This window comes from Kogia breviceps, chromosome 1 (genome assembly GCF_026419965.1).
Source record: "Kogia breviceps isolate mKogBre1 chromosome 1, mKogBre1 haplotype 1, whole genome shotgun sequence".
In the NCBI taxonomy this organism is placed as follows: Eukaryota; Metazoa; Chordata; class Mammalia; order Artiodactyla; family Physeteridae; genus Kogia; species Kogia breviceps.
In genome coordinates this window covers 113,659,500-113,672,514 of record NC_081310.1, presented here as the reverse complement: position 1 = coordinate 113,672,514, position 13,015 = coordinate 113,659,500, and the positions used below count along the sequence as shown (strand labels likewise).

Sequence of the window (13,015 nt, the reverse complement as noted above, 5' to 3'; positions counted from 1 at the left end):
CATTTTTTAGGACTTTACCTACATAAATGATCGGAAAAGTACACAAAATAAATGAACCAGATGTTCATCACATTCATCACAGTCATTTAAAAATATATATATTAAATATATATTTTTTAAAAATTTATTTATTTATTTATTTATTTTTGGCTCTGTTGGGTCTTCGTTTCTGTGCGAGGGCTTTCTCCAGTTGCGGCGAGCGGGGGCCACTCTTCATCGCGGTGCGCAGGCCTCTCACTATCGCGGCCTCTCATTGTGGAGCACAGGCTCCAGACGCACAGGCTCAGTAGTTGTGGCTCACGGGCCCAGTTGCTCCACGGCATGTGGGATCGTCCCAGACCAGGGCTCAAACCCATGTCCCCTGCATCGGCAGGCAGACTCTCAACCACTGTGCCACCAGGGAAGCCCCATCACAGTCATTTTTAACATGGAATATAAGAGACAACTTACATGTCCAGAGGATTGGTGAAAACAGTTCTTGTTAATCTATACAATGGAATATTATGCAGCCATTAAAAATGATGGCTTAGGGACTTCCCTGGTGGTCCAGTGGTTAAGGCTCCATGCTCCCAATGCAGGAGGCCCAGGTTTGATCCCTGGTCAGGGAACTAGATCCCACACGCATGCCACAACTGAGTTGTCATGCCACAACTAAAAGATCCCGCATGCTACAACGAAGATCCTGCACATGGCAATGAAGAATCCACGTGCCACAACTAAGATCCAGTGCAGCCAAATATAAATAAATAAATATTGTCTTAAAAAGTTGTTTGTTTAAAAAAAATGATGGCTTAGATATACACTGGTTGACATAGAAAGATATTCTTAATGTATTGGATTGAGTTATTTAAAGAGCAAGTTATGGGGCTTCCCTGGTGGCGCAGTGGTTGAGAATCCACCTGCCGATGCAGGGGACAAGGGTTCATGCCCCGGTCCGGGAAGATCCCACATGCCGAGAAGCGGCTGGGCCCAGTGAGCCATGGCCGCTGAACCTGTGCATCTGGGGCCTGTGCTCCGCAACGGGAGAAGCCACAACAGTGAGAGGCCCGCATACCACAAAAAAAACATAAACAAACAAACAAAATAAATAAAAAATAAAGAGCAAGTTATAAAACACTATAAATATTCAAATGTTCTAATCCATTTTACAATGTGTTCATTACTTTTTAGTTACTTTTGTAATAAATTAACTAGTTGTATTGTGGATAATAGATAAATGAGTAAAATACTGAGATAATTCACAAATGAAGAAATAAAAATGGCAAATATGGACTTCCCTGGTAGCACAGTGGTTAAGAATACGCCTGCCAATTCAGGGGACATGGGTTTGAGCCCTGGTCTGGGAAAATCCCACATGCCGCAGAGCAACTAGGCCTGTGCGTCACAACTACTGAGCCTGAGCTCTAAAGCCCGCAAGCCACAACTACTGAGCCCACGCATCACAGCTACTGAAGCCCGTACGCCTAGAGCCAGTGCTCTGCAACAAAGAGAAGCCACTGCAATGAGAAGCCCGCACACTGCAACAGAGTAGCCCCCACTTGTGGCAACTAGAGAAAGCCCGCACGCAGCAACGAAGACCCAATGCAGCCAAAAATAAATTTTTTAAAAAGGCCAGTAAACATATGAAAATTGTCTAACCACACCAGTTATCAAAGTACTTCAAATTAAAATAACACTGAAATTATTATTATTTAAATTTTTGGCTGCACTGTGCAGCTTGCGGGATCTTAGGTCTCCAACCAGGGATCTAACCCGTGCCCTCAGCAGTGAAAGCATGGAGTCCTAACCACTGGACTGCCAAGGAATTCCCTGAAATTATTTTTTAATTGACAAAGATTTTTAAAATGTTACTGTTTAGTGTTACAGAGTATATATCAGTATATCACTCCCAGGTTGCTAATGAGAATATATGCCTTTTGAAACTAATTTGGTATACATGTTAAAAGCATTAAAATATTTACACTCTGTCCTAATACTTTCCCACATAAGACTCTATCAAGAGGAAATAATTTAAAATACAAGCAAGAATGTTTACTGTTATGTTATTTTAAAACATTGAAAAATTGGATACAACGTAAATGTCTGTCATTAGGGAAATGATTAATTACAGTATAGCTATAGGGTGGATATAACTATTTAAAAAATGTATTTATTTCAAAGTTTTTAATAACATGGGGAAATCGATGTTAAGTGAAAAAAGCATGTTGCAAAATTGTATATTATGATCCCAACTATGTAAAAATTGTTTAATAAACACTAGAAAGAATTATGCTGAAGCATTCTCTTTACACTTTTCTCTACTTTTCACATTTTCTGTAATAAGCAGAAAAACATAAAGGAATTTTTTAAGGTTTAAAAAATAAGAAAAATTGGGCTTCCCTGGTGGCGCAGTGGTTGAGAATCAGCCTGCCGATGCAGGGGACACGGGTTCGTGCCCCGGTCTGGGAAGATCCCACATGCCATGGAGCGGCTGGGCCCGTGAGACATGGCCGCTGAGCCTGCGCGTCTGGAGCCTGTGCTCCGCAACCGGAGAGGCCACAACAGTGAGAGGCCCGCATACCACAAAAAAAAAAAAAAAAAGAAAAAAAAAAAGAAAAATTACCATGGATTTGCATATCCCCATCCCCCCATAAGTGTGCCTCTCTGTCATTTCCTTCTGGTGGCTTTGTATAAAAAATACTTAGATATGAAATGGGATTAAGTGCTTAGGAGTAAAGGGATAACAGAGAGGTTAGGAATTTGGTGGGGTGAGGGAATCCATTCTATGTTGGGGTGACTAACCATTGATTGAGGGGGATCTCAGGATGCAGAACTTTCTATCTTAAATCCAGGACAGGAGTTGGCAAAGGCAGGTGAGCACGGCAACCTTTAGGGCTTGTGGAGCAAAGACGGTAGGTATACAAAGCCTGAGAAAGAGAAGCAAGTAGTTCAGGGCTTTAACCAGAAAACATCTGTGTTCTTTTACAGGGGTTATCTAAAGTTGAGATGGTCAGTATCACAGCTTAACAGCAGATCTGGATGCTGCTTGTTAGCAAAGCAATCAAATGCTCTTAATTCACATGGTGTCACATGTGAAAGAAGTTACCAAATTAAACTTATTTACTACCCTATTATTCCAAAGATCACTTAGGAGGGTGGATTGCTTAGAAAGGAACTGAGACTCTCTTTCGACTCCCCTAGCAATCTTCCATGTGTCTGACTTCTAAGAGTCTGTCTGCCTCTAGGATAGTATGCATACTCAGATGTTCTCCTCTGAAGATAATAACCACTGTTTTATGACGTATTATCAGTTTTAATTATGGGATTGCAAATGTGCCCAGAGGTTCACTTTGAAGACGGAATCATGCAAATCTAAACTATATCTGCTTAGAACTCTTTCTACCTTAGTAGCTAGACTCCATCTCAGATAGGTGTCACTGACCCTTCCCAAAGCATTGTTTTGTTTCGCATCAGTAGGACCTCGATAGGACCCAGAACTCACAGTCACAAAGGACTAAGTTACTTTTTAGAGGTGCCCTACTTCCCAGTTAGCTCAAATTCCTCCCAAGAAGTCAGGTGTGGTCATCCTACAGATACTTGCCAGCTTGCTTGCTGGAGGGATAGTGCAGAAAAGAGCAGATCTTTTAAGAATATTGAGCAACACCACCACGTCAGTGTCTACGGATTCTCTTCATTGCTTTTACTCACAGTCAGTTAAAACTGACCACAGGCTTTCTTTAAGATGTTCATGAGTTCTCAGAGCCCCTCAAACCCATTTAGATGGCTTATTCATGTCTCCTCTCTATCCAGCTAAGTCCAGCTTTCTTAATTAAATTTCTATACTTGTATATCCTTCCACTAGGGAAGAGGAGGAAGAGGGAAGAAACACTGGACAATCATTGAGTAATCCCCCATGTGTCAAACACTGAGCAAGGCACTCTAAATACTTATCTCATTTAATCCCCACAAATACCCTTTATCCCCATATTGTGGATGAGGAAACTGAGGTTCAAATCACTTTGAAAAGTTAATTAAGGTCCTCATTTAACAAGGAGCAGAGTTAAGAGTCTGTATTTTTTTTAACACGTGTGCTCTTTCCCCTCTCGTCAAACAGCCAAATGGGTCTTTCTCCCTCTCTCTCCTCTCCCTTCCTTTCTTCTCCTGGTCCCCTTCTCTCCCCTGCTTCCTTCCACCAATATTTTATAATTGTGATAAATGCCATTAAAGATACACACAGGGCTTCCCTGGTGGCGCAGTGGTTGAGAGTCCACCTGCCGATGCAGGGGACACGGGTTCGTGCCCCGGTCCGGGAAGATCCCACATGCCGCGGAGCGGCTGGAACCGTGAGCCATGGCCGCTGAGCCTGCGCGTCCGGAGCCTGTGCTCCGCAACGGGAGAGGCCACAACAGCGAGAGGCCCGCGTACCGCAAAAAAACAACAACAACAACAAAAAGTTACACAGAGTGCTCTGAGGGCTTATATCATGAGAACCAGAGCTAGTATAGGAGATGAGGGAAGGTTCTGGAGGAAGAGATACGCTAAGAGATGGGTAAGAAATAAGCAGGTAGAAAGCAGGAAGGTGGGGCAGGCACTTCAGGCAGAGTGAACAGCATGAAGGGAAGGCCCCAAGGTGGGAAGGAGACAAGGTGTCCGAGGATCAAAAGAAATGAAGTGTAGAGAGTAGGAGGGCAGAGTGAAACTTGGTGGTCGGTGAGGCAGATGGGGCCAGGGAGAGTGAATGCTTGTAGCTGGGGGTGGGGGGGACTCTGGTCCTTCACTGAATGCACCTCACACTCACCTGAAGCACTAAGGAAGAGGAGTATTTTCAGTCTTTGTTGAGAAAGCACTTTCTATCTTTAGAATAGTGTTTCTTAATGAAAGCCCTATCGGCAATGGATGTGATTAATCTTCTATGTACAGGACTGGTTGTACTTTGCTTCCAGGCTGGTCTCCAAGTAATAAATGCCAGCAGCAACTTCCTCCCCCCTAGTCCAGGCACTGTGATGACCCCAAACACCCCACAGATTTCTGGAATCCTCTGGAGTGGTCCTGCCTCCTACTGAGAACCATTGCTCTAGTTTGGGCTGCAAGAGTCACTGCCACCAACTTCATGACCATGCTTTATCCCTTCGTCTATCAACATCCAAACTTCTCTTTTGCTGGATGTCCTTCCTACAGACACCCTAATGGCTCTGATGTTTGTCTCCATGACATACTGGGAGCATTTTGATTCTGTGCAGTAACTGTTGAGTCTGTTATATGCCAAGGTTGGGAGTACAGACAGGCTAGTGACAGAGACAGACGGGAAACAATTACTTACCATACGGTGGGGAAAGTGCAACTAAGAAAGCTTGTGCAAGGGATGGGGTTGGCAGAGGAGGAAGTGATGACCTCTCCTGGCCCAAGAGGCCAGGGAGGAAGGGCATTCTACAGGTGGAGAGGGCAGCAGCACATTTTATGGAGACATAGAACACCCGGTGAGCTTGGCAGCTATAAAGAGCTTGGCAGCTATAAAGAGCTTGGCATTGTTGAAGCGTGAATTTCAAGTCAAGGTGTGGCAGGAAGACAGGTTGAAGAGGGAGGAAGCCACAGTTCACCAGGCCTCATGTGCCATGCTAAGGAGCTCAGATAACATGCAAAAGAAACTCCCCAATGTGTATACTTGCAAATCTTCAATCATCCTGAAATGATAACATCTGAATGAGGTGTTTAAGAATTTTCTGAAGAGCTTTATAGATAAGGTCGCAGCAGTGTCATGCAGTTTCTCTCTGGCTCTAATTTATGAAGTTCTTGTGTGCCTTGGTAGATTTTAAAGTTTCTTTTCATGGATTTTTTTAAAAACAGCTTTATTGAGCTATAACTGGCAAATACTAAACAGCACATACTTGAAGTGTGTAATTTGTTAAGTTTGATGTTTAAATGACCTATGTACACATCTGTGAAACTATCACCTCAATCATTATATCCATCCATAAAAATTTCCTCATGCTCCTTGGAAACCCCTCCCCTAACCTCCATCTCAACTCCAGGCAACCTCTGATCTGTTTTTTGTCACTATATATTAGTTTGCTTTTTTTAGAATTTTATATAAATATGTGCTCCTTTTTTTTTTTTGGTCTGGCTTCTTTCAAAGAGCATAATTATTTTCAGATTCATCCACATAGTTGCATGTATCAATAGTTATCATTTTTCATTTTTAAAAAACTTTCCACTTTTGAGGTATGCCGCCCTACAGTATTTACTATATCTCAACAAATTTGCTCCATGGAATAACAAAGCTCCACATTAGGAGGAGCTTTAGGGATAATAATCCCCCCTGGAGGTACAAGAGATACTGCTTGGGGAAGAAATGATGAGGCATAGATTCTAGTTTTCTAAGAATTCTCCAAAATGTAAGAGTACTGTGATAAGCAAAATAATGGTACCCATAGATGTCCACATCCTTGTCCCTGGAACCTGTGAATATACTACTTTACATGTCAAAGGGGACTTTATAAATGTGATTAAGTTAGGGATCTTGAGATGAGGAGACTATCTTGGATTATCTGAGTGGAACCACTTTTGTAATCACAGGGGTCCTTGTAAGTGAAGAGGGAGGCAGGAGAGTCAGAGTCAAAATGAGATTTGAAGATGCTGTCATGTTGGCTTTGAAGATGGAAGAAGGGGTCACAGGCCAAGGAATGCAGATAGTCTTTAGAAGCTGGGAAAGGCAAGGGAATGGATTCCCCCCTAGAGCCTCTAGAAGGAATGCAGCCTGCTGACACCTTGATTTTAGCTTGGTGAAACCCATTTTTGGACTTCTAATCTCCAGAACTGAAAGATAAGAAGTTCGTGCTGTTTTAAGCCACGAGTTTGTGAAAATTTGTTAAAGCAGCAGTAGGAAACTGATACAATCACCAATACTGTTTTAAAAAAAATGGTGAGTCTGACCACTTCTATTTCCTCTTCCATTTTGTGACATGTGGTCTGATAGGAGAGGAAGCAAGTTGGTTTTGGAATCAGACTGACCTATCCTTAGCTGCTCCTCTGAGCTCATTTCCTCATCCTAAAGGAGGGATGATACAGTATTTATATTTGAGGGGGGGACCTGGAGAGAATTGATGAGAGGATATACACAAAGGGCCCAGCACATAGTACACCCTCAATAAACATTCACTTTCTTTACTTCCCACCTAGTACTTGAATCCAAGGAACTAAATTCTCACTGCTAGTGACCTGCTGCATAATTTTGGCTAAACTGCTTCCTCTCCTTCAATCTATTCCATGAGGTTAAAGGGAGATACTTATTAAGTCTCTGAGATTGTTTTTATTAAGTCTCAGAGTGTTTATTAAGTCTTAGAGTTTGCAATGTGGCTAGATACTCTTGGTTAAAAAGCATTATTTAGATGTAAAGTGTTATCTTTTGAGCAGGTAATTATTTCCTGTCCTAAATTGTTTAGCACTATACTGAGGTTCCATCTGAGATGATGATATTGCTTGAGAGGGTGAAGAGATACCTCACCTGAGTGTTGTGAGTCTTAATTAATGATTGTTTATTAAGCCTACACAAGCCTATCATAAAAGGCTAAATGTTGAGTATTATTTACTTTTTATATGTTTGTCACTTCCAGTATTTTAATATAGCAGCTAAAACTGTCCAATAAAAGCTGGCATTTTGGTGTTGGATTAGGTAATATTTACTTTACTTGGGGGGAGTCTGATTGATTACTATTTAAAGAGCTTTGTGCTTTTTATAAGAAAGGGGTTAGGGAAATAGTGCTGTTTTTTTTTTTCCTTTTAAAAAAAAATTTTTGGCTGCGTTGGGTCTTCGTTGCCATGCACGGGCTTTCTCTAGTTGCGGAGAGTGTGCGCTACTCTTCGTGCGGTGCATGGGCTTCTCATTGCGGTGGCTTCTCTTGTTGCGGAGCACAGGCTCTAGGTGCGTAGGCTTCAGTAGTTGTGGCACACGGGCTCAGTAGTTGTGGCACACGGGCCTAGTTGCTCTGCAGCATGTGGATCTTCCTGGACCAGGGATCAAACCCGTGGTCCCCTACATTGGCAGGTGGATTCTTAACCAGTGCACCACCAAGGAAGTCCTGCTATGTTTTTTCTACAAGGGTTTAATTTTTAACAGATTTACATTTAAAATCCTTATCTTTTAGATAAAACTACAGATTGGTTTAAAAAGCTAAAATTTTGAAGTACTGAAAGAGATAGTTTATGTAATAGTTAACAATTTTTTTAAAGGTGGTATTTATCAGACATTAATGTGCCACACATTGTTCTGAACTCTATGCATTCATTAAAGCTAAAATAAGCATAATCCAGCCCCAACATGCTACAATGATTTAGAGAGCATGGATCTTACCAAATCTTCATGGATTTCCAGATATATAACTGGTTCATCAGGATGAGGGTGAGGGTGGAGGACGATTTATACAGCTTAAGGACTTTGGTTCCATAGTAATGGTTACCATGTATTGGACATACTACATGACGGACACTGGACTAAGTAAATGCGTTGTCTTATTTTATTCATACATTAAGCCTTTGAGGTAGAGTTGTCATCACCATTTTACAAAGTAGGAAAATAAGTCAATTGCCCAAAATGGTGAGTCTAGAAAGTGGCAGAACCAGGATTCAAAACCATGTCCTGCTGTCCCCAGAGCATGAAGTGTCTGTATGAGGTATAGAGAACTATTGTTAAGTACTCAGTAAATGTTATTTGACTACAAGTATGTTTAAACCATAGAACAAGGGCGATCATTTTTCTACGTTTAGATAATCATCTTTTCATAGTTTTCAATGCCATGTATATTTCCTTTTCTGTTAATTCATGTCCTTTGCTCTTTGGGGTCATTTCCTTATTGATTCAAATGATCTGTTTTATGAAATACTTGGAAGTACAAGAAAGCATGACCAAGGAGTCATGATTAATTCCTCCCTTATCCTCACCTACCTTCACAAACACAGTGCTGGGTTCTGTTGATTTTTCCTCCAAAATATGCCTTATGTCTTGAAGACATCCATTTCTTTCATCTTCACTTCCATCACCCACGCTAGCTCCTTTTAGCTTCCCCAATACACAGAGATTTTTTCATCTTCCAGTCTTTGCATACATTTTCCCTGTGCCCAGAACACTCTGCCCCAACTCTTTGCATGGCTGGTTTTGCATCCTTCGGGCTCCATCTTGAAAAGCATGTCCTCAAAAAACTCTTTCCTGCCTATCCTATCTCAGGAAAGTTTTCCTTCCTTTTTCACATTCTTTTCCTATCTTTCATAGTAATATCACCATTTATAATATACAATATTCTAAATCCTTTGCATGCAATTAATGAATTAATATTTGTAAAGTGCTTAGAACACTGTAAGGCACATGGTAAGTGCTATATAAGTGATGATTTTAAAAAACAACTCCCATGATCCTCACAACCCTATCTGTGCTATTAATGTCACCTTTTTACAGATGGAAAAACTGAAGAACAGAGAAGTTAAGCAACTTGTCCAAAGTTGCACAGCTAATAAGTAACAGAGTCCAGCTACAAACTCAGTCTGGCACCAAAATCTACACGCCTAACCATTTTCTATATTTCCTTTTCAGTCCACGACCTAGCATAGTGTTTTGCACCTACTAGGTATTTTCAATAAATATCTGTTTAATAAATGAAGGGACAGCTCTAATAATAAAATAAAATTTACCTGTAATCCTACCACATAGAGATTTGGGGATTCATCCTTTTTAGATTTTTTTTCTAATGCAAGGTTAGACTTTTTATCAAAATCATAACTTCCAGAAATCACTTTGAAGAGCATAGATCAGGCATTGGTGTACAATATATTTGACATTTTATTCTTTAAAACATTTATTGATAATTTCAAGTCAATGTTCTTCCTTTAGAGAGGGGGTAGAATGTGAGGAAAAGAAGGGCAAGTCTTTAAACAAAAGAGAAAGAATTTTCCTAAAATATTCTGGCCCTTCTTATCTCTAGGCAGAGGTTGCCAAACTCAAGCTAGAAAGTTTAGGGAAAGGATGAGGTATTTTTAAAAATATTATACTTCTTTAAATCAAGCATGTTTTGAAATTTGTGGTAAGAATTATTTTTAGAAAATCAACTGGTAAGAGTTTTCTAAATGTTTCCAAAGCACAGCAAAGGTCCATTGTTTACAATACAAATCCAACAATCTATGATGATCACCTGGCTATGTCAATGGGAAAATTGGATAAAAGGACAGCACTGACCACCAAAGGGCAAGAAAAATAAGCAAAGCCTGCTGGTAAAACACCAAGAGGAAGCTTCTCCATACACTAGTTTGCTCAGGGTCAAAAAACTTTTTTCTTCTTTTTTTTTTGCGGTACACAGGTCTCTCACTACTGTGGCCTCTCCCGTTGCAGAGCACAGGCTCTGGACGCGCAGGCTCAGCGGCCATGGCTCACGGGCCCAGCCACTCCACGGCATGTGGGATCCTCCCAGACCGGGGCACGAACCCGTGTCCCCTGCATCAGCAGGCGGACTCTCAACCACTGCACCACCAGGGAAGCCCAATTTTTTTGTTCTTTTAAAACAGTTTCAGGATAAATAACTTGTAGCAGCTGGTCATCAAATTTGCATACACTCCTGGAAGGCCTACATTGCTAAGACCGCCTATGAATAATACAGCTATCGGCTCTCGAGGGAGGACTGGATTGGTTTGTTGCTCCTTCACAGTGTCTTCCTACTGCCACTCAACAATAGCTGGATGAAGCCAGACCGTCGCCCGGAATGGTGTGTGGTTACAGTCACAGACACTGCATTTGTGGGCACCCTACATTTCTGAGATAGAGTTAGCTGATAGAATTACCAGAGCGTAATCAAATGCAGTCATTGCAGAGAGAGCCTTCTCTCACATTACCTCTGAACATATTTTAATCTAGAAACACCACCATATACTGGATACAAAATCCGTGACTACCTGACCTCTGGGAGTGGCCTAGGATATACTACTCTGAGCCCTCTCCTATTTGCTTTCATGGGTAAGTAAAAATCTTGAGCTAGGAACAGAGGGAGAGAATTTGAAAATTAAAACAGAGTCAAAGTCAGTATTTTTGAATGCTCTTAAAAGAACAACAGCAGCAACAAAAAAAGACAAGTTTAGATCACATCAGAGGTTCCCTATGTAGTCTCCAAAGCTGATTACTTACAGTCGAAGGTACCCAGAAGAAGCAGGCACAGCATGATCATGTTTTGCTCTATTATTCAATTGCAGCCAACTTCCAACTATTAAAAAAAAAAAAAGAAAGATGATCTAGAATGACAGGATTGCTCATCTGTATTTCAAGGTCCTTCAACCAGTTTACTCCTTGATGTCCAGAGACCCCAAGATGGAGGTGAGTTTCTGTTGCTACCGCTGTCGTTTTATCTCTTCGTGTTGACTGCAGAATGTGTTGGTTGAAGATTTAGAGCATATTGATGTATGGGCACAAAATATCACTGGATCATGTACTTAAAGCTCTAACTGTAATCTAGTCACATTCTGAATGACACACATATAAAGGAGTAAGAAGATTTTGGATTGTTGAATCATTGTTTCCGACAGTCAACTCCTATGATCAATACAGAAGGTAGGGTTGATCTTGGAAGAGTGGGGTTCAGGACCTGAGTGTTAAGCTCTTTAGTGGAAGGAGGCAGGGAAGCGTTGGTAACAACACCACCTGTTTTCTCCTCTGCCTCAGGGCCCGGTTCATCCTGTTGGAGGCTAGCAGAGGTCTAAACACAGAGTATTGGGGATGAGGCTAAGAGACTGTCACAGGCACACAGCCCCACAGTTTTCCTTTGAAGATGGAAACAGTCCTCTGATACATAACATCATATATAACATCTGTATTACCACTAAATGGACCTGGTAGATAGAACAAACGTCACCTACCAGCCAGAAACAATGATTCGCTGACCATCTTCGGTCTCCAACCACCAAGGAGTTTTGGTTTAGCCATCTATAGACAATCTTGTTTTCCTGTGTGTAATGAGAGAGTTCCTCAAGCTTCTAGCTTGTCTTGGTGGTTGCTCTCTTTTTTTTTTTCTTAAGAGTCATGGCAAAAATTAAATTTTATCAGTTTAAACAGAATGATATTTTAGAAATTAGGATCTGGCTAACAAAGGATCTTTTCTTCCATAGCAAGAATTGCTCAGCAATGAGTACCTCAAGATACAAAGAAGGCATGAGGATGAGTTTCAGGCTATAGCTTGGGTCATTAAAAGTCCTGCAAAACTAGAATTCATCTTTCTTTTCTCTGTAGACATTTAAAGATGCTTTTTCCCCCTCAAAAATTAGACAACTTTAAAAAATTAAAATATATTTGACATATAACAGGGTGTAACTTTAAGGTATACAACATGTTAATTTGATTCATTTACATATTGTAATATGATTACCATTTTAGTGATAATTAGACCTCTATCATGTTACATAATTATCATTTTTTTTTAGTGGTTGGGATACTTAAGTTCTAGTCTCTTAGAAAGTTTGATGATTATAATACATTATTGTTGTCTATACTCATTATACTGTGCTTTAGATCTCTAGGGTTTATTCACTGCTTGTTGCAAGTCTGTACCCTTAAACAACATCTGTCTTATCCCCCCCACCCTCCATCCCCTGGTAACCACCATTCTACTCTCTGTTTTTATGCGTTTAGCTTTTTTTAGATTCCACATATAAGTTATACCATACAGTGCTTGTCTTTCTCTGACTTATTTCACAATGTGCTCAAGGTCCATTAATGTTATGGTAAATGGCAGGATGTCCTTCTTTCTCATAATATATCTATGACATCTTCCACACATGCACCCCAATGTTCATTGTAGCACTATTTACAATAGCCATGACATGGAAACAACCTAAATGTCCATTGACAGATGAATGGATAAAGAAGATGCGGTACATATATACAGTGGAATACTACTCAGCCATTAAAAAGAATGAAACAATGCCATTTGCAGTGACATGGATGGCCCTAGAGATTATCATACTAAGTGCAGTAAGTCAGAAAGAGTAAGACAAATACTATATGATATCACTT

The 13,015-nt window shown here is 40.7% G+C and overlaps 1 protein-coding gene across 1 annotated transcript in view; it reads left to right on the top strand.

Moving 5' to 3' along the window:
• The first annotated feature begins 6,596 nt into the window (after positions 1-6,596).
• Positions 6,597-13,015, top strand: part of AKNAD1 (AKNA domain containing 1) — a 52,923-nt gene continuing 46,504 nt past the window's right edge. Inside the window, exon 1 of the mRNA XM_067025512.1 lies at positions 6,597-6,688. Within this exon, the coding sequence (XP_066881613.1) occupies positions 6,597-6,688 (92 nt within the window). The remainder of the gene's footprint in view (positions 6,689-13,015) is intronic.